Source organism: Neoarius graeffei, chromosome 21, assembly GCF_027579695.1.
Source record: "Neoarius graeffei isolate fNeoGra1 chromosome 21, fNeoGra1.pri, whole genome shotgun sequence".
NCBI lineage: Eukaryota > Metazoa > Chordata > Actinopteri > Siluriformes > Ariidae > Neoarius > Neoarius graeffei.
This window is the reverse complement of record NC_083589.1, coordinates 10,076,353-10,097,990: the sequence shown is the minus strand read 5'-3', so window position 1 is coordinate 10,097,990 and position 21,638 is coordinate 10,076,353. Positions and strand designations below refer to the sequence as shown.

Sequence of the window (21,638 nt, the reverse complement as noted above, 5' to 3'; positions counted from 1 at the left end):
TGTGAAATACAAATTCGCAGTCTAGAATCATTAGGAGTTCATAGTGACACATATGGCTGTTTGTTATGCCCAGTGCTATTACAACTTATACCTGAAGACATCGCATTGGCTTACACCCGCCAGACAGACTCCAGTGGTGAATGGAAGGTGTTTGAACTTATCCGTTTCCTGCAAAATGAAGTCCAAAGCAGAGAGAGAGCACTACAGCTTACAAGACCAGGTATCACACAAAGGGACATTCAGACCAATAACAGATCGCTTGGCAAAGCAGCTCCTTTCTGTGAGAACAAACCAAAGAAGTGGAGTGTACCTTCAGCAACGGCACTGCACACAGCTAGTAATGCCCCTCAGACCTGTGTGTATTGTGACAGTGAGAACCACAAACCAGAACATTGTCCAGATAAGTCTGTGTCTGCTCGCAAGGAGAAACTGAGGAAGATGGGAAGATGTTATGTTTGCCTTGGCCCAAAACACATAGCCAAATTTTGCAGAGCTAAAGGTGTTATATGTGCTCTGTGTGGTCGCAGACATCATCAGTCAGTTTGTGAGCTAAATGAAGCTAAGACAGACACTAGCAATAACAATACAGAGACTGTTGTATCATCGGTGTCCAGTACAGTAAAACTGAAAGCTGACATCCGGAACACAGTGTTGCTCCAAACTGTGAAGGCATGGGCAGGTGGTCCAGCAGGGAGAAAGATCGTGCGCTGCCTGTTAGACGGAGGGAGTCAGAGAAGCTTCATTCGTGAGGATGTGGCAAAGGCACTAAGATTACCAGTGGTAAGACAGGAGACACTAAATCTACATACCTTTGGATCCACCACACCTGCAACAGTACAGCGCAACGTCGTGAAGGTGTGGATGGAAAATGTGTGGGATTCACAGCAAAGAATCGAGATTGAAGCTGCGGAAACCCCCCAAGTGTGCAGTGCTGTGATAAAGGTCCCTGGCAAACCCTTACAAGAAGAGATGGAGAGAAAGGGTCTACAACTAGCTGATTTCTCACTAGATGGCTGTGATGATCCAGAACTCTCAGTGTTAATAGGTGGAGACTTCTACTGGAAAGTTGTGTCAGGCAAGGTCCAGAGATTGACTAATTCATTAGTGGCCATAGAGAGCAGCTTTGGGTGGGCTTTGCAAGGACCAGTATCAACATCCAGTGTAACTGATGCGACCTGTATGCACATCAGTCTAGAAGAGGACACTCAGATTGTGAAACAGTTGCATGCCTTTTGGGAGGTGGAGTCTCTGGGCATTGTCCACGAGAAAGCTAGGAGCCCAGAAGAAGCAGAGGCACTCCAGAACTTTGAACAGACAGTAACACATAACAATGGCCGCTACCAAGTGGAGTTACCATGGCGACCTGATAAACCAGATCTCCCAGACAACTTCAGGGTCGCAAAGGGAAGGTTTGAAGGCCTCAAGAGGAGACTAAAGACGGACACGACCCTGTACACAAGGTACAGCGGCGTCATTAAAGATTACCTGCAGCAAGGCATCTGTGAGGATGTACCAGCTAACACTTTAAAACAAGAAAATCCAGAGTCTGTAAAATATTACATGCCACATCATGCTGTTCTTCGAGAAGATAAGATAACTACTAAACTGAGGGTGGTTTTTGATGCATCATCACATGAAGATGGTAGCCCCTCACTCAATGACTGTTTACTGACTGGGCCAAATCTCAACCCTAATCTACTAGATGTGCTGATCAAGTTCAGACTTCACCAGATAGCCTTTACTGCTGATATTACCAAGGCCTTCTTGCAGATAGCTTTAGCAGAGAAAGATAAAGATGCTGTGAGGTTCCTGTGGCTGCAGGGGCCCCCAACCAAAGACAGTGAAAATGATCTGCGCATCTTGAGAATGAGCAGAGTAGTATTTGGAGTGTCACCCAGCCCTTTCTTGTTAGCTGCAACAATCAGAAAACATATCAAGCAGTATGAAACAGAGCAGCCCAAGACAGTGGAGGCGCTGAGGGAGTGTCTTTATGTAGATGATTTCATTGCCAGCGCAAGTAATGTGGATGAAGAACTTTCAGTCACTACAAAGGCAAAAGAGATTCTGTCCCATGCTGGCATGAACCTATGCAAATGGATAACTAATTCACCAGAACTGAGAGCTAAGTGGACAGAAAGTGGAATGGAGCACACAACAGAAACAGCCACTTGTGGAAATGTACTGAAGGTGTTGGGACTAGTATGGAGATCAGAGAAGGATGACTTTGTGTTTGACCTAAAGGGACTGCTAGACATTATGAAAGGCAAGGAAAACACAAAGAGAAATGTACTACAGACCCAATCGGGTTTCTCACCCCCTTCACCATCAGAGCCAAGTGCCTGTTCCAGGAACTGTGGGAGAGGGGAGTTGGTTGGGATGATCAGCTGCCTTCAGACCTGGCTGAAAAATGGGACCGGTGGTGTGCAGAGTTGCCACAGCTCCACCAGCTGGACATACCAAGATGGTACCAAATAGACATTAACCCAGACTCACAGACTGTCAAGCTACACGTTTTCTGTGATGCCAGCGAAAGGGCGTACAGTGCTGTTGCCTATTTGCAAGGAGAGAACAAAGAAAAGGAGATTGTGACAAGTTTTGTGGCATCCAAGTCAAAGGTAGCCCCCTTAAAGAAAATGACATTACCACGCTTGGAACTTATGGGAGCACTGATTGGAGCAAGGCTAGGTAATAATCTTCTCAAGCCACTCAACATGAAAATAAATCAGTTAAACATGTGGACAGACTCAATGATTGTTCTTCACTGGATACGCAGCACAGCACAAAGGTGGAAGCCGTTTGTGGCCAACAGAGTGGCTGAGATACAAGGTCTCACAAATCCTGAACTGTGGTCTCACTGCAATGGCAAAAACAATCCTGCTGACTTGCCCACCAGAGGGCAGAGTGTAGAGAACCTCCTGCAAAGCCAGTTATGGTGGAGTGGACCCATCTCACTGTCATCTGCAGAAGAAGTAGAAAGCATTGATGAGGACTGCATTGCAGATGAGGTAAGCAGGGAGCTTAGGTCTAAGTTTCAGACAGTAGTACAGCTTAGCACCGTTGAGCAGGCTGAGCCATTGTTAGACCTAGGAAAATACAGCAGGTTGAAAACAGTACTGAGAATAACTGCATGGGTGCGAAGGTTCATAACTAATGCCCGCTCCTCTCCAAGAACTCAAGGAGAGTTAACTACTGAGGAGCTCACTGCAGCAGAAGTGTACTGGGTAAAAGTGACACAAAACCAGAGTTTCAGTCAAGAAATCTGTCAGCTGAAGTCTGGAAGAGATATCAAGAAAGACTCAAAAATCAGAGACTTGAAGCCGTTTTTTGATGAAAATGGCCTTGTTAGTGTGGGAGGCAGGCTACAGCACACTGATTTCAGCTTCAGGGAGCAGCACCCATGGGTGCTGCCTGCAAATCACAAATTCTCTGAGTTGCTAGCTCAGGACTGTCATGAGAGAGTGATGCACTCTGGGATTAGAGACACTCTGGTGCAAATGAGGGAAAGATACTGGGTTTTGAGGGGGAGACAGCTGGTCAAGCAAGTGGTAGCACATTGTCACATCTGCAGGAGACTTAAGCTTAAGCCAGTGCAGCAAGTTACAGCTCCATTACCAAGAGACAGAGTCCCCACCCTTTGAAGTAACTGGGGTAGATTTTGCAGGGCCGCTCTATGTTAAATGTAGTGGTCAGCCTAAGAAGGCATACATTGCACTATTTACTTGTGCTGTTACCAGAGCAGTGCATTTAGAGCTAGTTTCAGATCAGACTACTGAAAACTTTCTGTTAGCCTTAAGAAGATTTATTGCAAGGCGAGGGCTGTGTAAAGTTATTTACTCAGACAATGCTAAAACGTTCAAAAGAGCAGACCAAGACCTGAAGGAGCTGTGGAGGTCATTCAGAAAATCAGAGCTCACTGACTTTTTCACGGACAAGGGGATCACCTGGAAGTTTATTGTGGAGAGAGCTGCTTGGTGGGGCGGCTTCTGGGAAAGACGTGAGATCTGTAAAAACATGTTTGAAGAGGGTCCTAGGGAAAGCTTCACTCACCTTTGAGGAGCTGACAACCATGCTTGCAGAGGTAGAGGCTGTGCTGAATTCCCGGCCTCTCTCCTATGTCCATAATGACGCATCAGAGCCCCAGCCGCTTTCACCCTCACATTTCCTGGTTGGGAAAAGACTCACCTCTCTGCCACCACAGACTATGATATCTTCATCTAAGGCAACTAATGTAAGCAGAGAGGACATGGGCAAGAGATGGAGGTACCGGCAGAGGCTGTTAACCAGCCTTTGGAACAGCTGGCGGAAGGACTACTTGATGGACTTAAAATCAGCTCACCAGTGTGACACACCCACACCCACCACGCTGAAGGTGGGAGATGTCATACTGATTGGAGAGGACAATATGCCCAGGCAAACCTGGAAAATGGGCAGGATTGTTGAGTTGTTTTCAGGCAGAGATGGACTTGTTCGTTCCTGCACTGTTCATACATTTACAAGCAGTCTGTTGCGGAGACCTATTCAGTTGATATATCCATTAGAGATAAGTTAAGTAATAAGTGAATCGATATGAACACCTGTTCATCGGGCGGGAGGATGTTGTAAATTATTGAGGCTAATATTAGACAAGCAGTCATTATATTTTGTTGTCGAAATTATGTAAATGAATGTTAGTTAAATTTTGATTGATTTGTTTTATTTACGTGAACAGGAAGTGCTTTTATTTTGAAGCCCGATTTAAGGAAATGCTTGTGTGCATTGACGTTTTTTTTAAGAAATGAATCTCCGAAGAAAAAGATGCCGATGTGGGTTTGTTTGTATTGCCCAATTATATTTTTCCTCTTTGTAATGCTGCAGCATTGTGTTCAGTAAAAGTTCACAAAGACAATTACGTCGTGTTCATTAATTGAAGCTTCCGTGACACTACATTTTATGTTTATCAGCATTTAACTACACTAATAAAATAGCCTAAATATGAGAGAAAATGCACAGCCTGCACACGATACAGGTTGTCCTTCATTTACTCAGGTGATTTTACAAAGCTTTGTTTGTGTATGTAAATATATCTACAAAAATATACACTGCCTGGCCAAAAAAAAAAAAATTGGTACACATTAAATATTTCTTCAGACCATCTTTAGCTTTCTAGCTAATTTGCCATGGCATTGTTTCGACAAACTTGTGCAATGTCACAACATTTATTTCTGTCCAGATTTGCATACATTTTTCACCAAGATCTTGTATTGATGACAGGAGAGTCGAATCACTGCATTACAGCATCCCAAAGACTTTCAATAGGGTTAAGGTTGGGAATCTGTGGTGGTTAATTCATGTGTAGAATGATTCTTCATGCTTCCTGAACCACTCTTTCACTATTTAAGCCCTAATTTTATTCCTGTTCCATCAGGGAAGAAAAACCCCACTGATGTGAACCTGGTCATTCAGTACATTCAGGTCGTCAGCTGACTTCATTTTATTGCCCCATTACATTGCTGAGTCTCGATCTGACCAACTGAATCAACCCCAGATCATAACACTGCCTCCAGAGGCTTGTACAGTGGACACTATACATGATGGAGCATCGCTTCATGAGCTTCCCTTCTTACCCTGACACACCCATCACTCAGGAATAGGGTCAGTCTGGACTCCTCAGACCACATGACCTTTCTCCGTTGCTCCAGAGTCCAGTCTTTATGCTCCCGAGCAAATTGAAGCCTTTTCTCCTGATTAGTCTCACTAACAAGTGGTTTTCTTTTGGACACACAGCTGTTTGGTCCCAATCCTGTGAGTTCTCATCACACTGTGAGCATGGAAATGCTCTTTGTTTATTGTTTATATTTATATAAATCGTAATGGTAAATCATAATTGATGTAGATAATTGAGAAATCATTGAAAATTGGAAACCAGTGTATCTAGACTTTACTACCAGACCTTCAACAGTGGTGATTTATGGTGTTTGTTAAAGAGTAAACCCCCTGCCCCTCCTCCTTGGAATCCTAATGACATTATGACACAATGCTAATGTGTCAGTCTTTAATCAGCATGAGAGCAAGACTTACTTCCTAAACCTGGTCACTTGGTGCACTTAAAAACATTTGACGAATCAGGGGAAATGTTAACCGTGGAAGCTAAGACTGGACAACACAGTGAGAGGCCATTACCAAGACAAATAGAATCTCCAGGCACACCTGGCCCATACCTGTCCCACTCTATTGAGGATATACTGAAAAGACCTTCCTGTTTGGCTGAGAGGCAAATGCAGAAGGTTGAAGAGAACATGTCAGAAAATACTTGGACACCCACTGGAAAAGAAGGCATCAAATCTAGGCAAGATACAGGTGATTTTATTTATTTATTTAATAGACATTGTTGCAAAGCAGCTATACAGAAAAATAAATATTTTAAATATGTGAACGAAAAAAATTATCCCTAAAAAACGTATCCCTAAATAATCAGGTAATAGATTTATCTTGTGAAACTGTACACTATATTTCCTCGTACTTTTCTCCTCCTATAATTTTGTTAACTTTTATTTTCTTTCTCCATTTCCTCAGTCCTTACTAGATGGTAAAAGTATTTGGTTTTCTCTTTATATATTATATGAAATTATATTATATGAAATTAGATTATATTTAAAGGAACAGTCCACTGTACTTCCATAATGAAATATGCTCTTATCTGAATTGAGACAAGCTGCTCCGTACCTCTCCGAGCTTTGTGCGACCTCCCAGTCAGTCAGACGCGCTGTCACTCCTGTTAGCAATGTAGCTAGGCTCAGCATGGCCAATGGTATTTTTTGGGGCTGTAGTTAGATGTGACCAAACTCTTCCGCGTTTTTCCTGTTTACATAGGTTTATATGACCAGTGACATGAAACAAGTTCAGTTACACAAATTGAAACGTAGCGATTTTCTATGCTATGGAAAGTCCGCACTATAATGACAGGCGTACTAACACCTTCTGCGCGCTTCGACAGCGCATTGATACTGAGCTCCGTATCAATGCGCTGTCAAAGCGCGCAGAAGGTGTTAGTACGCCTGTCATTATAGTTCGGACTTTCCATAGCATAGAAAATTGCTACGTTTCAATTTGTGTAACTGAACTTGTTTCATGTCACTGGTCATATAAACCTATATAACAGGAAAAACGCGGAAGAGTTTGGTCACATCTAACTACAGCCCCAAAAAATACCATTGGCCATGCTGAGCCTAGCTACATTGCTAACAGGAGTGACAGCGCGTCTGACTGACTGGGAGCTCGCGCAAAGCTCCGAGAGGTACGGAGCAGCTCGGCTCAATTCAGATAAGAGCATATTTCATTATGGAAGTACGGTGGACTGTTCCTTTAAGGCGGCACAGTGGTGTAGTGGTTAGCGCTGTCACCTCACAGCAAGAAGGTCCGGGTTCGAGCCCCGTGGCCGGCGAGGGCCTTTCTGTGCGGAGTTTGCATGTTCTCCCCGTGTCCGCATGGGTTTCCTCTGGGTGCTCCGGTTTCCCCCACAGTCCAAAGACATGCAGGTTAGGTTAACTGGTGACTCTAAATTGACCGTAGGTGTGAATGTGAGTGTGAATGGTTGTCTGTGTCTATGTGTCAGCCCTGTGATGACCTGGCGACTTGTCCAGGGTGTACCCCGCCTTTCGGCCGTAGTCAGCTGGGATAGGCTCCAGCTTGCCTGCGACCCTGTAGAACAGGATAAAGCGGCTAGAGATGATGAGATGAGATTATATTTAAATAATATTGTCTGGCTTTGAGTGGTATATCAGATATATTCCATTCAACTAGCATGATATTGAACAAGTTGAAGACGAGTAGCTGAATGGAATATGTCTGATAGACCAAAAAAAAAACAGCCATTATTATTATTATACATATGCATTTGATGGAACAATTATAGATTACAAAAAGTTAAGAACTGGGGGATAACTTACCAATATTGAATGCTGATTGAATGTAATTCAATGTTCTGTCACTGTACAAAGTCAAAGTTCTAACAATAAAAATGGTACAAGTCCAAGAAGCCTAAACAACAACCCAACTTATATACAAGCTATATACAGATTAACAGTTCAAGTTCAAAGTTACGTTTGGTAGTAGTTCATTGTTACATCGCAGTTGTTCAAAATAAAAGGGCTTTGCTGAGTGAAGTCCACAAGTGAAGTCCTCTTGTAAAAGTCTCCATCACTTTTCCTCACCTCCAAGTAGAACTTTGGCAATATTTCCGCTATTACTCGCTTTTCCAGTTTTTCAATGTCTGTTAGTATGTTTTTCTCTTGTAAATATGTGTGAAGAATATCCAGTGAAGTTTTGGTAGCCTTTCGGGTGTTCAGTGCATCTTTCTCTTTTAAAATATATCTTCTGCTTTTAACGAAGCAAACCTCGCAGTCATGTTTGTGTACAAACTATCACTCGCAAGCGTGGAAGTTTTACATCTTCAATGTGTCTCTTTTCCAGCTTTTCCATATATTTAATCTGGAAGGTTAAATGTGTGAAGAATATCCAGGGAAGTTTTGGTAGCCTTTCAGGTGTTCAGCATGTCTTTCTCTTTCAAAATCCTCTTTCAAAATATATCTTCCACTTTTAATCTTCCGCTTTTAATGAAGCAAACCTCGTGGCCATGTTTGTGTACAACCTGTCACAGTCACTTGCTAGCACAGAAGTTTTACATCGCCGACGTATCTCTTTTCCAGTTTTTCGATGTCCGTTGGTATGTTTTTCTCTTGTAAATATGCATGAAGAATATCTAATGAAGTTTTGGTAGCCTTCTGGGTGTTCAGCGTGTCTTTAGTTTCAGTTTTCAGTTTATTTATTTTGTGATTAAACCTAGGACTGGATTAGCCTTGTCTTCTCTCTTTCCCAATCGAAAAAGAAATGATTGTGTGCATGCGCAGCAGAAAAGTTTTGTCATTGGATCTTCGCATCAGCACCAATGTGAGATGTCGTGTTGTCTTGATACCATGCAATATGGTAACAATATTGTATGCTCATTCTCCAGTGGGGAGAGTGGCGTAATGCATGGAGGATAAGTGATATGATAAGAATATTGCATGCCATCAATAAACCCACTAGAAGGGAATAGAATGCATATTTTTATTCCATGGAAAAAGTGGCCCATATGTATAATAACATCCATCCATCCATCCATCCATCCATCCATTATCTGTAGCCACTTATCCTATGTAGGGTCGCAGGCAAGCTGGAGCCTATCCCAGCTGACTATGGGCATAGAGGCAGGGTCCACCCTAGACAAGTTGCCAGGTCATCACAGGGCTGACACATACAGACAAACAACCATTCACACTCAGTCAATTTAGAGCCACCACTTAGCTTAACCTGCATGTCCTTGGACTGTGGGGGAAACCAGAGCACCTGAAGGAAACCCACACAGACACAGGGAGAACATGCAAACTCCACACAGAAAGGCCCTCGTCGGCTGCTGGGCTCGAACCCAGGACCTTCTTGCTGTGAGGCGACAGTGCTAACCACTACACCGTTGTGCCATCATGTATAAAAATATCTCATCTCATTATCTCTAGCCGCTTTATCCTGTTCTACAGGGTCGCAGGCAAGCTGGAGCCTATCCCAGCTGACTATGGGTGAAAGGCGGGGTACACCCTGGACAAGTCGCCAGGTCATCACAGGGCTGACACATAGACACAGACAACCATTCACACTCACACCTACGGTCAATTTAGAGTCACCAGTTAACCTAACCTGCATGTCTTTGGACTGTGGGAGAAACCGGAGCACCCAGAGGAAACCCACGCGGACACGGGGAGAACATGCAAACTCCACACAGAAAGGCCCTCGCCGGCCACGGGGCTCGAACCTGGACCTTCTTGCTGTGAGGTGACAGCGCTAACCACTACACCACCATGCCGGCCCGTATAAAAATATATTATATTTTATTTTATTTTTTCCTATCTCATACTTTATGTTCTCATTAAGCTTGTCTGTGTGCAGTTCAGGCATTCCAAAAACAGGGGCATTTGGACTACAAAAACACTATAACTACTATAACATAATAACTATTCAGCTATTAAAATTTGTATTATACTTGTAGTATTCTTGATTCAGCCCATGCTCACTGATAATTAAGTCTGGGGATTAATCATTAGTCTTAAATGACAGATTTAATACTCATAAAATGAAAGAGGACTAAAAATCTGGATTACAAATTAGCGGACAGATTTCTTAATGTTATTTATAACTGTTTTTTTCCTGCACAGTGTGTCAGCGAGGGCACAGAAGAGTACGGTCCACATTCACAGCTACTCAGCTTGAGGAACTGGAAAGAGTTTTTCAAGACACTCACTACCCAGATGTTCATACCAGAGACTGGCTAGCCACACGCACCCATCTGTCTGAGGGGAGAGTTCAAGTAAGTCCAGACTGCAGCAAGGCATAAATTAATCTGTCACATGAGATCTGAGTTTTGCTCTGTTGGATAGGTGTAAATTAGACCTGAACCAATAATTATAGTTGTGTAGTAGTCTGCTTATTTAGTTTGCTCATAGAAGCATTCCCTGTTATGACAAAGAAAAGAAATAAGAGCTAAGAAAATGTACAATTGTCTATAAATACAAATTATGGTTGTGTTTGACATTGGACTGAACTATACAAATATATGGTGTGATTATGGATTCGATGTCCAGATCTGGTTCCAGAACAGAAGAGCCAAGTGGAGACGGACTGAAGTGCAGGAAAGAAACAGTGTCCAGCTGGAGTGCACCACAAGCAAATGCACTTACCCTCTCAGGCCTCCCTGTTTCTTCACGTTGGTAAGCACTCTCCTTCACCTGTTTCTATCTCTGCTGCTGACACTGTGTGGTTGTATATATTGTATTGTTACTGCCAAAAGACAATTATTATTTATTGAAGCTTCCCCTGGAGAAAATAACAGCACTGAGCATTTTACTGCAATAAAGATTGTCAACATTTCTAGAGGGATTTTGCAGTTTGGGTGGCGCCATGGTGCAGTGGTTGGGACTGTTGCCTCACAGCAAGAAGTTTCTGGGTTCGAACCTTGCAGACAACTGGGTCTTTTCTGTGTGGAGTTTGCATGTTCTCCCCCTGCCTGTGTGGGTTTCCGCTGGGTCTCCGGTTTCCTCCCACAGTCCAAAGACATGCAGATTAGTTCAACTGGTTACTCTAAATTGCCCAGAGGTGTGAATGTGAGTGTGATGGTTGTTAGTCTCTGTGCAGCCTTGCAATTGCTGGGTTTCAGTCACATGACTTTTCTTAGCAGTTTTACCGGAAGTGAAATAGCTGTTGGTCTAAACTGCTGCCGTAGTGCAAACAACTAGTGATAACTTATCAGTGTACGCTTGTAATCTCGAAGCCACTGCTCACTTTAAATATATTCAGAAGATAGTTATGTGCAATGGAATCGACCCCTACAGTCTGGGAAAGAAGGATTTGTCATACAATCTTGAAAACTACCCTTCAGTCGAGTTCCCTGACATCTCGAACTATCTGGTGTTGTAGACGTCCTTCTACACCGCAAAACAGATGAAAGCGTGGAAGAGTATGAAGGTTTACAACTTTTTTATATGTGGCTGGGTAAAGGACCTTGGTATCAAGTTACTATAGAATGAATCCTGTATTATTTTTGCCCATGTAGGTTTTTTAAGCTTTTTGCTTGCATCTTTACAACGAAGTGCTGCAAGTTGAAATGTAAACAAACAACAGTTCGCTTGATTCTCACTTGTGTTGGCTCTTACCTCTCAGGTAAATCATTCACAAAGATCATCAGAAACCCCTTTAAAGACCTGGATCTTAGTTAAACAAGATGGAGAAGTGATCATGGCGCATTGTAACTGTATGGCTGGATAAGAATTTTGTCGCAACCTTCATGCATATGGACTTTGTGAGGAGTGGGGAACAGCTGGGGACTTTAGCGCTTCGTGACTAAAAAAAAGTACCGTAAATTAATAACACATAGCAAGAAAAGTACTTGGAAAACACTAATTACATAGCTGAGAGTACTGCAAAAAATGATCTCTTGTTGAGAGAAAATTTCTTTAATATGGGTGAATTTATCTATTATTTCTTATTAGAAGTTTACTAGAACTCAAATATAAGATTATTTAGCTTACTTTGAGACACTTTTACTAATTTCAAGCCTTAAATTTTCTTATTCTATTGGCAGATAATTTTGTTCATTTTAAGCATTCAATTCTAGAAAGAAGCAAAATTATCTGCCAATAGAGGGATATACAAACCTTTCACCAAGTAATCACTGCAAACTCAAGCATGCTTCGACTCGGCTTCCTTCGATTTTAGTGAGAGGTTCAAAAGCCGCCTTTCTCGACATCTTTTTGTGAAATCCTGTGTTTGTTCACCCTTTTTTATGAGTTCACGGGGAACCCTGAAGAACTTTGATCAGTTTCATGGTTTGATCGATTCAAACAACCTAAAACAATGCAAGTGTATGGCATTTTTCATGAAAGATTGTGTCCCATGACCATTTGGTGTTTACATGGTGTTACATTACATGGCATTTAGCAGACACTCTTATCCAGAGTGACATACAACAAGTGACTTATTGGAAGATTCATGTGTAGGAAAATCTTAACCTCTTGGTTGAAGCAACCAGGTTTTTGGTTTGAAAAACATATCCTAGTATTTAGAAAAATGTATGAATTTAGCAAGAGCTCAAGAGCTGTTAAAGAAGAGTTAGCTTCACTGTGTGTAGTGTTTTGAAGGTGCCAACCCTTTGTGCCTTTGAGGGGTAAAAAACATTCTGTACTAATCTGGAGTGGGTTTCCCAAAAGCATCGTAGCACAAAGAGCATCGTTAAATGGTAGAGCGAGCATCACAATGAACACGCTCTCTCTTAGTTAAGCTACTCTTAGGGTTAAAAGGCTTTTGGGAAACTCACCCTTGATCTACTTTTATTTTTTTTCCCTCAGTATTAGCTTTTGTATGATTTACCTGCTTTTTTTATATCCACTGTTTGACTCCACACCATTCACCAGAAGCATCATCTGCCTACATCATTCTACCCTCCCATTCCTCTGTATGAGATCTGCACCCAAGTGCTCCACCCCTTTGTTGGGTCTCATCAGTTCCAGGGGCCGCCATACCAGCCATGGTTCTCACGCTTTAGACCTCATCCTGCCAACACGTACAGCAAGCAGATGTGACTTGCATCTCATTTACTGCTTTATTAAAGTGTTATGCAAAGACTATATGGAGATTTGAAATAGGAATGTTTTATGTGCACAGCATTGTTTTAACAATGTGTGTGTGTGTGTGTGTGTGTGTGTGTGTGTGTGTGTGTGTGTGTGTGTGTGTGTGTGTGTGTGCACGCACACACGTGTTGCATAGAATATATAAGACAAATTATATTGTTAATGGTTATTATGTCCTGTTTTGGTTCATTGTCATGTATCAAACCATAGCAGATAAGATTATTTCTTCTTCTTCTTCTTCTTCTTCTTCTTCTTCTTCTTCTTCTTCAGTAATAGTGGTTTTCCACATGGAGTTTGTTGTTGACATTTCCAATTATCCCTGAATTGATTTATTGCTCCAATAATAAAGTGTCTTATCTTAATATACATGAGTTCATTTCATGATACTGTGATCAATTTGGGCATATGCCACATTTACTCTACAATTAAGCCATAACTTATTCCAGAAAAGACAGTGAATGATGACGTATTTAAAAGTCACAATGGTATTTTCCTATTTCAGAATTTAAAAAAAAATCACTACAGTGAACAACAATAAAAACTTAATGGAAACCAGGAAAGAAACACACATTTTTATTTTATTTATTTATTTATTTATTTATTTGTGTGTGTGTGTGTGTGTGAATGAGAATTGGGTTAAGTCGGTATATTGGTCAGCTCCTTGGAAAAAAACCAAACTTGCTTAGATCATTTTTTGGTGGAAGTGAGATGAAGATATGAAAAAAAGTACTTTGCGTATTTAACAAAGAGTTTCACTCCATAAAACCTTACAAGCTGCATGAGAGTTTGTGTTTGACCATTGTTGCACCCTGATTCTAAGATGGAATGCTAGCAAAACATTGTACATCTTGAAGGAAGGACAACAGGCTCAAGAGGAAATCCATGAAAACAGAGTGAGAGTCTGTGCTGAGACAGAAGTGAAGCTTGCATGTTGCTTGGCTGATGCTTCTCACAATCTTGACAGGTTTAATGCAGCAAACAAAAGCTCATGTCCTTGGTTTACAACCAAACTCTCTCCCCAGGCCAATACCCGAGGGCTTTCCTGGCATGGTGCTTGGCTTGTGGTTATGGCTCTGAAAATATTTTTTTCCAGGGCAGATAAACCAACATTGTGTATTGGATCACAACCACTGGTTCACTGCGAAGACTATTTTTCTACAGAGAACCAAAAAGAAGAGAGGAGGCTGGAGCCAAAAGATATGTCAATGAGAGCAAAGTGTAGAATGGCATTAACTTTGGAGATAATATATCTCCTTATTTAGGATTTGCCAAAATCTACACGTCATAATAATGATTATAACTAACCCCAGACTCAGATCGTGAACTGGGGGTGATGGTCTGGTAATTTGAAATTGCAGAAATTTGTTAAATCATAGTAAAAATTAAATTATAGTAAACAGTCAGTAGTTTGGTAATGTTAATTCATGACTTTATGAGAATTCTGTGATAAAGACTACAGAGCAATATGACCAAGATAGAGGGAGGAAAGAAGCTTTATAGATTCTCTGAATAGCTCATAGAATATTTCAGTTCTGGAACATAGGGCTTTTCTACTATACAGTAAATGTAGGTCAGAGGGCTGTAGCAGAATTTATTGACGTGAATATGGAAATCAATTCAGATTTATATCGGTAATGTGCAGGTTATTATGTGGCTGAGTCTATAGTCAGTACCTGAGGTTAACTTTGAGAATACCAAAACCTTCTTTAGACCATTAATTTAATCGACCTTGCGTATTTACAAGAACTGACAGTGTAAGGCAGTGTGTCGAACTAGAACAGGCCAAAGGGTGTTTGTTTTTTTTATAACCGTGGCCTTACCTTGACATTACCATCCTTCCAAGTGTTCAACTTTTCACCTCACCCTTATCAACATTTATAACTAACTGACACTTGAGTGAACTCTGTATTATCTCATGTTTATCAGCTCTTGTGCCATTACAATTCATAAAACAAGACTGATTGTGGTTCAGAGATTTATTAAATTATTTGACAATTTACTTGCTTGGACATTGAGCTTATTACTTTAAAAAAAAAATTCAGACTTACAAGAAGATCATTATTAATCATAAACACATTGCTTGTTATGTAATTATGTAAACTCTTACATATTAAAATATGGAAAAGTGGAAAAGTTACATATTAAAATACAGGAAAGTGAGTGACTAATACTGAGGAATTTGTTTCATTTAGCAATATTATCCACACCTCGTGATGCATGGCAGCAATGTCAGTTACAGCACAGAGAGGCAATACCTACAGTACTAAACATCCTTGAATAATTATTTAAATTATTTCAGATTAATTTCTTTCATATTAAGTATTACAGGAGTGATTCAATGATTGGGGTGCCATTTGTGGCCCACTGATATTGCATTTACAAATGTATATGTGTAAAATAAATAAATACAGGTAAAATGTCCTTCACAACAAGCTGTCTTTAGTAATAGAAACAGCATTTTGCTTTTCCCAGACAATTATTACTGCACTTTCCCAGAAATATAATGCAAAACATCCTTTTCATGGGGTGGCACGGTGGTGTAATGGTTAGCACTGTCGCCTCACAGCAAGAAGGTTCTGGGTTTGAGCCCAGTGGCTGACGGGGGCCTTTTTATGTGGAGTTTGCATGTTCTCCCCATGTCTGCGTGGGGCTGCTCCGGTTTCCCCCACATGCAGGTTAGGTTAATTGGTGGCTCTAAATTGACCATAGGTGTGAATGTGAGTGTGAATGATTGTCTCTATGTGTCAGCCCTGTGATGTTCTGGCAAACTTGTCCAGGGTGTGCCCTATTTCTCGCCCATAGTCAGCTGGGATAGGCTCCAGTTTGCCCGCAACCCTGCATAGGATGGATGGATGGACATCCTTTTCATCCAATATCAGTGATGAAAACTGTAGATTTTAATGTCCCACAGCAATCACAACCCTATTACCTGGACATGTCCAAGCAAGTAAAGCAAGCTGCAGGGAAATTAAGCTCTCATTCTTTTTTCCGTATTTTCAGTGATGTGATATTGATATACAAGGTCACTTTGCACAACCCTATTTGCCCTGCCACATGTTCTTTTAAACCTTTTCCTGTCTTAAAAGCAAAATGACACCACTATTGGCACAAAAATGAATAAATAAATAAGAATTGTTCATGACATTTATTAGTGGCTGAATACAGGTTTCTTAGATTTAAAAAGGTTGAAAAACTTATGTTTAAAAAATGACATTTTTACAAGTGTTAATCATGGAATCACTTACACAATGATTAGTTAATTAGCCTGTGGCAGAAGATCCATCCATTATCTGTAGCTGCTTATCCTGTGTAGGGTCACAGGTAAGCTGGAGCCTATCCCAGCTGACTATGGGTGAGAGGTGGGGTACACCCTGGAGAAGTTGCCAGGTCATCACAGGGCAACACACAGAGACAAACAACCATTCACACATTCACACCTACGGTCAATTTAGAGCCACCAATTAGCCTAATCTGCATGTCTTTGGGGGAAACCAGAGGAAACCCATGCAGACACGGGGAGAACATGCAAACTCCACACAGAAAGGCCCTCGTCGGCCACTGGGTTCGAACCCAGGACCTTCTTGCTGTGAGGTGACAGTGCTAATGACTACACCACCATGCCACCCATAAGATATCCATCCATCTGTTATCTGTAGCCGCTTATCCTGTAGGGTCGCGGGTAAGCTGGAGCCTATCCCAGCTGACTATGGGCGAGAGGCGGGGTACACCCTGGACAAGTTGCCAGGTCATCGCAGGGCAACACACAGAGACAAACAACCATTCACACTCACGGTCAATTTAGAGCCACCAATTAGCCTAACCTGCATGTCTTTGGACTGTGGGGGAAACCGGAGCACTCGGAGGAAACCTACACAGAAAGGCCCTCGTCAGCCGCTGGGCTCGAACCCAGGCCCTTTTTGCTGTGAGACAGCAAAACAACCATTCATACTCACATTCACACCTACGGTCAATTTAGAGCTACCAATTAGCCTAACTTCCATGTCTTTGGACTGTGGGGGAAACCGGAGCACCTGGAGGAAACCCACGCAGACATGGGGAGAACATGCAAACTCCGCACAGGAAGGCCCTCGCCGGCCGCGAACCCAGGACCTTCTTGCTGTGAGGCGACAGTGCTAACGACTACACCACCATGCCACCCATAAGCTATTCCTTCTTAAAATTTTAATGGAATATGCTTTTAATTAGAAAATCAAAATGGATCTACGAGTCAATTTCGGATAATTTTGTTTATTTTTAGGGAAATACAAGTTCTTGTAGAATATGCTATCAACAAAAAGACTCTCTTCAGTAACCCAAGTTACTTCCTGACTTTATTTTGACTCCAGGTATCAGCTCAGTTACATTGAGAAGTCAGAGAAGCACTCCACATGTTTGGGATTCTTTCTTTCACCAGTGTATTCATTCATTTAGTTTTCTTACGTCTTCATTTCATTATTTATACAGTGCTCAGTGTAAATGAGTACACCCCCTTTGAAAAGTAACATTTTAAACAATATCTCAATGAACACAATTTCCAAAATGTTGACAAGACAAAGTTTAATATAACATCTGTTTAACTTATAACATGAAAATAAGGTTAATAATATAACTTAGATTACACATTTTTTCAGTTTTACTCAAATTAGGATGGTGCAAAAATGAGTACACCCCACAACAAAAACTACTACATCTAGTACTTTGTATGGCCTCCATGATTTTTAATGACAGCATCAAGTCTTCTAGGCATGGAATGAACAAGTTGGCAACATTTTGCAACATCAATCTTTTTCCATTCTTCAACAATGACCTCTTTTAGTGACTGGATGCTGGATGGAGAGTGATGCTCAACTTGTCTCTTCAGAATTCCCCATAGGTGTTTGATTGGGTTCAGATCAGGAGACATACTTGGCCACTGAATCACTTTCACCCTGTTCTTCTTCAGAAATCCAACAGTGGCCTTAGATATGTGTTTAGTCATGTTGGAAAAGTGCACAACGACCAAGAGCACGGAGTGATGGTAGCATCTTCTCTTCCAGTATAGAGCAATACATCTGTGAATTCATGAAATGCAGCTCCCCGACACCAGCAGCACTCATGCAGCCCCACATAAGGACACTGCCACTACCATGTTTCACTGTAGGCACCATACATTTTTCTTTGTATTCCTCACCTTTCCGACGCCATACAGTTTTGAAGCCATCAGTTCCAAAAACATTTATCTTGGTCTCATCACTCCAGAGTATAGAGTCCCAGTAGTCTTCATCTTTGTCAGCATGGGCCCTGGTAAACTCTAGGCAGGCTTTTTTTGTGCTTGGGCTTTAGGAGAGGCTTCTTTCGTGGACGGCATCCATGCATGCCATTCCTCTACAGCAGGGGTCACCAAACTTTTTTCTCTGGGGGCCACATTGTTGTTCCTGACTGTGATGGGGGGTCGGGGTCAGGTCAGCTATATAACATAGACTTGTATGACCCAGACAAATATGACCACCAGCAGGCCTCATTGTGTAGTAGAGATTACTAGCCTGGCACAGCCATCCCCACTACTATATCCACACTACTATATCAACAGTTGATTCCTGGCACATATTTGTTTATCTTTACTAGTGGTTTGCAAAAGTAGTAATTGAGTCTTCACACTTTGTTTTAATTTGAAATACCACAGATATTCCATTTATTTATTTTCTAATAAAAATAACATCAAAGCTGTCAAGGTAAGAAACATCTGCCTAGTTGAGGTGACTGACACTGGCAAAGGTGAGTGGAAAATTATAAATTGTAGGTAGGCCTGTTGATATTATTAATAATATTAATAATAATTGTGTGCAGCACTTAATAAAGGTCAAATAAATAGGCCTATAAAATAAATACATTTAAAAAAACAGTGAAATTATAATAATATGAGCAATAGATCAATAGATCACAGCAGTTGTGCTGTGTCCTGCATGTCATTGCTCTCATCCATGGCCAAAGCAAAAAACTTGAATTCTGACGCTTTCTCATTCAGCTGGTCATACACGTTGTCCCCCAAATCTTCGGTTCGCCTGGTCATAGCAGGTGTGGAGAGACTCACCGCATTGAGCGCATCCTTCTTGTCGGGACACACCTCCTCGGCCACAGGAAGCATGCATACTTTAACAAAGTCCCCATCGGTAAACGGCTTTCCATGGGTAGCTAGTAGGTGAGCTACCTTATAGCTAGCTCGGACAGCAGCCTGGTTGATCTGGGTTTGGCGAAGGAATACATTCTGTTGTGCAGCCAGTCCACATTTCATCCTCCGAATCCTGTCTTCTCTTGTTTGCCCTTGCAAACTAGCATACTCTTTGTGGCGGGTTTCGGAGTGACGACGCAGATTATATTCTTTGAAAACCGACACACTTTCTTTACATACAAGATAAACTGCACGGTTCTTACACTGAACGAAAAAATAATCGGTGGTCCACTGTTCTTTAAAAACTCTGCACTCTCTGTCAGCTTTTCGCTGACCGCTTGCCATTTTGCTGTCCTGAACACTGACAGTTCTCTACGCATGCGCTGCCTGTCACTGCTTGATCGCGAGCATATGACGAATATTCGGAAAATATGAATAGTTCATTTTATAACTAAATATCAATTTTAATTGATAAAATCAACAAAATACAAGATGCAGACATGTTATTATTTGCCAAAAAGCAATTTAAAAAATAGGCCATGACCACTTTTGGGGATTGCCTAATGGGGCTGGTTCAAGTGGTGGGGGCAGAGGGGCTGGGGGCCAGTCAAAGGGGGGTGGCGGGCCGGAGTCGGCCCACGGGCCGTAGTTTGATGACCCCTGCTCTACAGTGTACACCGTATTGTGTCATGGGAAATAGTCACCCCAGTTTAGCTTTCTACTTCTTTAGATAACTGGAGCGAACTTGCATGCTGATTTTCTTCAACCCTTCTCATCAGAAGACGCTCCTGTCGAGGTGTTAACTTCCATGGATGACCTGGACGTCTCTGTGAGATGGTTGCAGTTCCATCTTTCTTAAATTTTTGTACCACTTTTGCTACAGTATTCTGACTGATAAGTAAAGCTTTGCTGATCTTCTTGTAGCCTTCACCTTTGTGGTGTAAAGACATTATTTTCTTTGGGGAATTCTGAAGAGACAAGTTCAGCATCGCTCTCCATCCAGCATCCAGTCACTAAAAGAGGTCATTGTTGAAGAATGGAAAAAGATTGATGTTGCAAAATGTTGCCAACTTGTTCATTCCATGCCTAGAAGACTTGGTGCTGTCATTAAAAATCATGGAGGCCATACAAAATACTAGATGTAGTAGTTTTTGTTGTGGGGTGTACTCATTTTTGCACCACCCCAATTTGAGTAAAACTGAAAAAATGTGTAATCTAAGTTAAGGGACATTCCACCGAATGGGTGCCATTTGCTTGTTGTACCACTCCCAAATTAAACTTAATTTGTTATATCTTTTCAACACTGATTATAATAACACACATATTTAACTATTTAAAATGTGTATTCGTCTAAGTCTCAGGCTACGTTGTTTATTTTTTTACAAGGTTTGGAAGTCAAAGATGGCTGCATTTTTTTTCAGTATGAGTAACAGGACTGAGTTTTTAGCCACATGGCGTCATCGCTAATAGCATGACCACACTTATCACATTCTAGTGATTTACCAAAAATCTGTATTTTTAAAATAAACAAATATCATCTCAGAAATAATTTAAGTAACAGGACAGTATGTTGACATTGACCTTATCAGTCAAAGTTAAAAAATCATCAAATATACAGAAAAGTAAACGAGAGAACTAACTTTTGGTCTTCCCATGGCCTTCAGAAGACACAACTGATGTAATTTCCTGTTGAGCATGTGATTTATGGAATGTTCCAAATTTGTCAGATGGGGTAATATGTTTGGGTAACAGGACTGAGTGAAAACCCAGGGACACGACTAAAATGTGTATTTTAACTAAGATATTGTGGATTTCTTATGAAAAAAATATATTTAAACCATGGATAGGATATGGAGTCACACAACAGTGCAAAAGAAATACTGTTTCTGAAGGATTTTAATCATAATATTTCATAGTTAAGTATAAAGTTAGAGTGCAGGGACAGGTAACACATGCTATTTTTCAGTGTTTTAGGTAGTTTTTATTCATCCTTACAATTATATATCTTAAATTTGAAATCAGATCAACGTGCAGGACATTCTGCGTAATAAGGAAATGTATTTTAAAGTACATTTTTATGTGCGTTTATACATGTAATTTTCTCGGGACGGAAATGGCACCGAGTCGGTGGAATGGCTCTTATATTATTAACCTTACTTTCACGTTATAAGTTAAACAGAGGGCGGCACGGTGGTGTAGTGGTTAGCGCTGTCGCCTCACAGCAAGAAGGTCCGGGTTCGAGCCCCGTGGCCGGCGAAGGCCTTTCTGTGTGGAGTTTGCATGTTGTCCGCGTGGGTTTC

At 41.4% G+C, this 21,638-nt stretch overlaps 1 protein-coding gene across 1 annotated transcript; it reads left to right on the top strand.

Moving 5' to 3' along the window:
* The first annotated feature begins 6,110 nt into the window (after nt 1–6,110).
* LOC132869698 (aristaless-related homeobox protein) lies at nt 6,111–13,142 on the top strand. Its single transcript, XM_060903018.1, has 4 exons — nt 6,111–6,336; nt 10,224–10,375; nt 10,650–10,775; nt 12,975–13,142. The coding sequence occupies exons 1-4, from the start codon at nt 6,111–6,113 to the stop codon at nt 13,140–13,142; spliced, it is 672 nt and encodes a 223-aa protein (XP_060759001.1).
* The last annotated feature ends 8,496 nt before the right edge of the window (nt 13,143–21,638 follow it).

Coding starts and splice junctions, on each gene's coding strand:
- LOC132869698 (XM_060903018.1), top strand. CDS start 6,111: ATGTTAACCGTGGAAGCTAAGACTGGACAACACAGTGAGAGGCCATTA. Junction 10,376..10,649: donor TGTCTGAGGGGAGAGTTCAA/GTAAGTCCAGAC, acceptor TTCGATGTCCAG/ATCTGGTTCCAGAACAGAAG. Junction 10,776..12,974: donor CTCCCTGTTTCTTCACGTTG/GTAAGCACTCTC, acceptor ACCATTCACCAG/AAGCATCATCTGCCTACATC.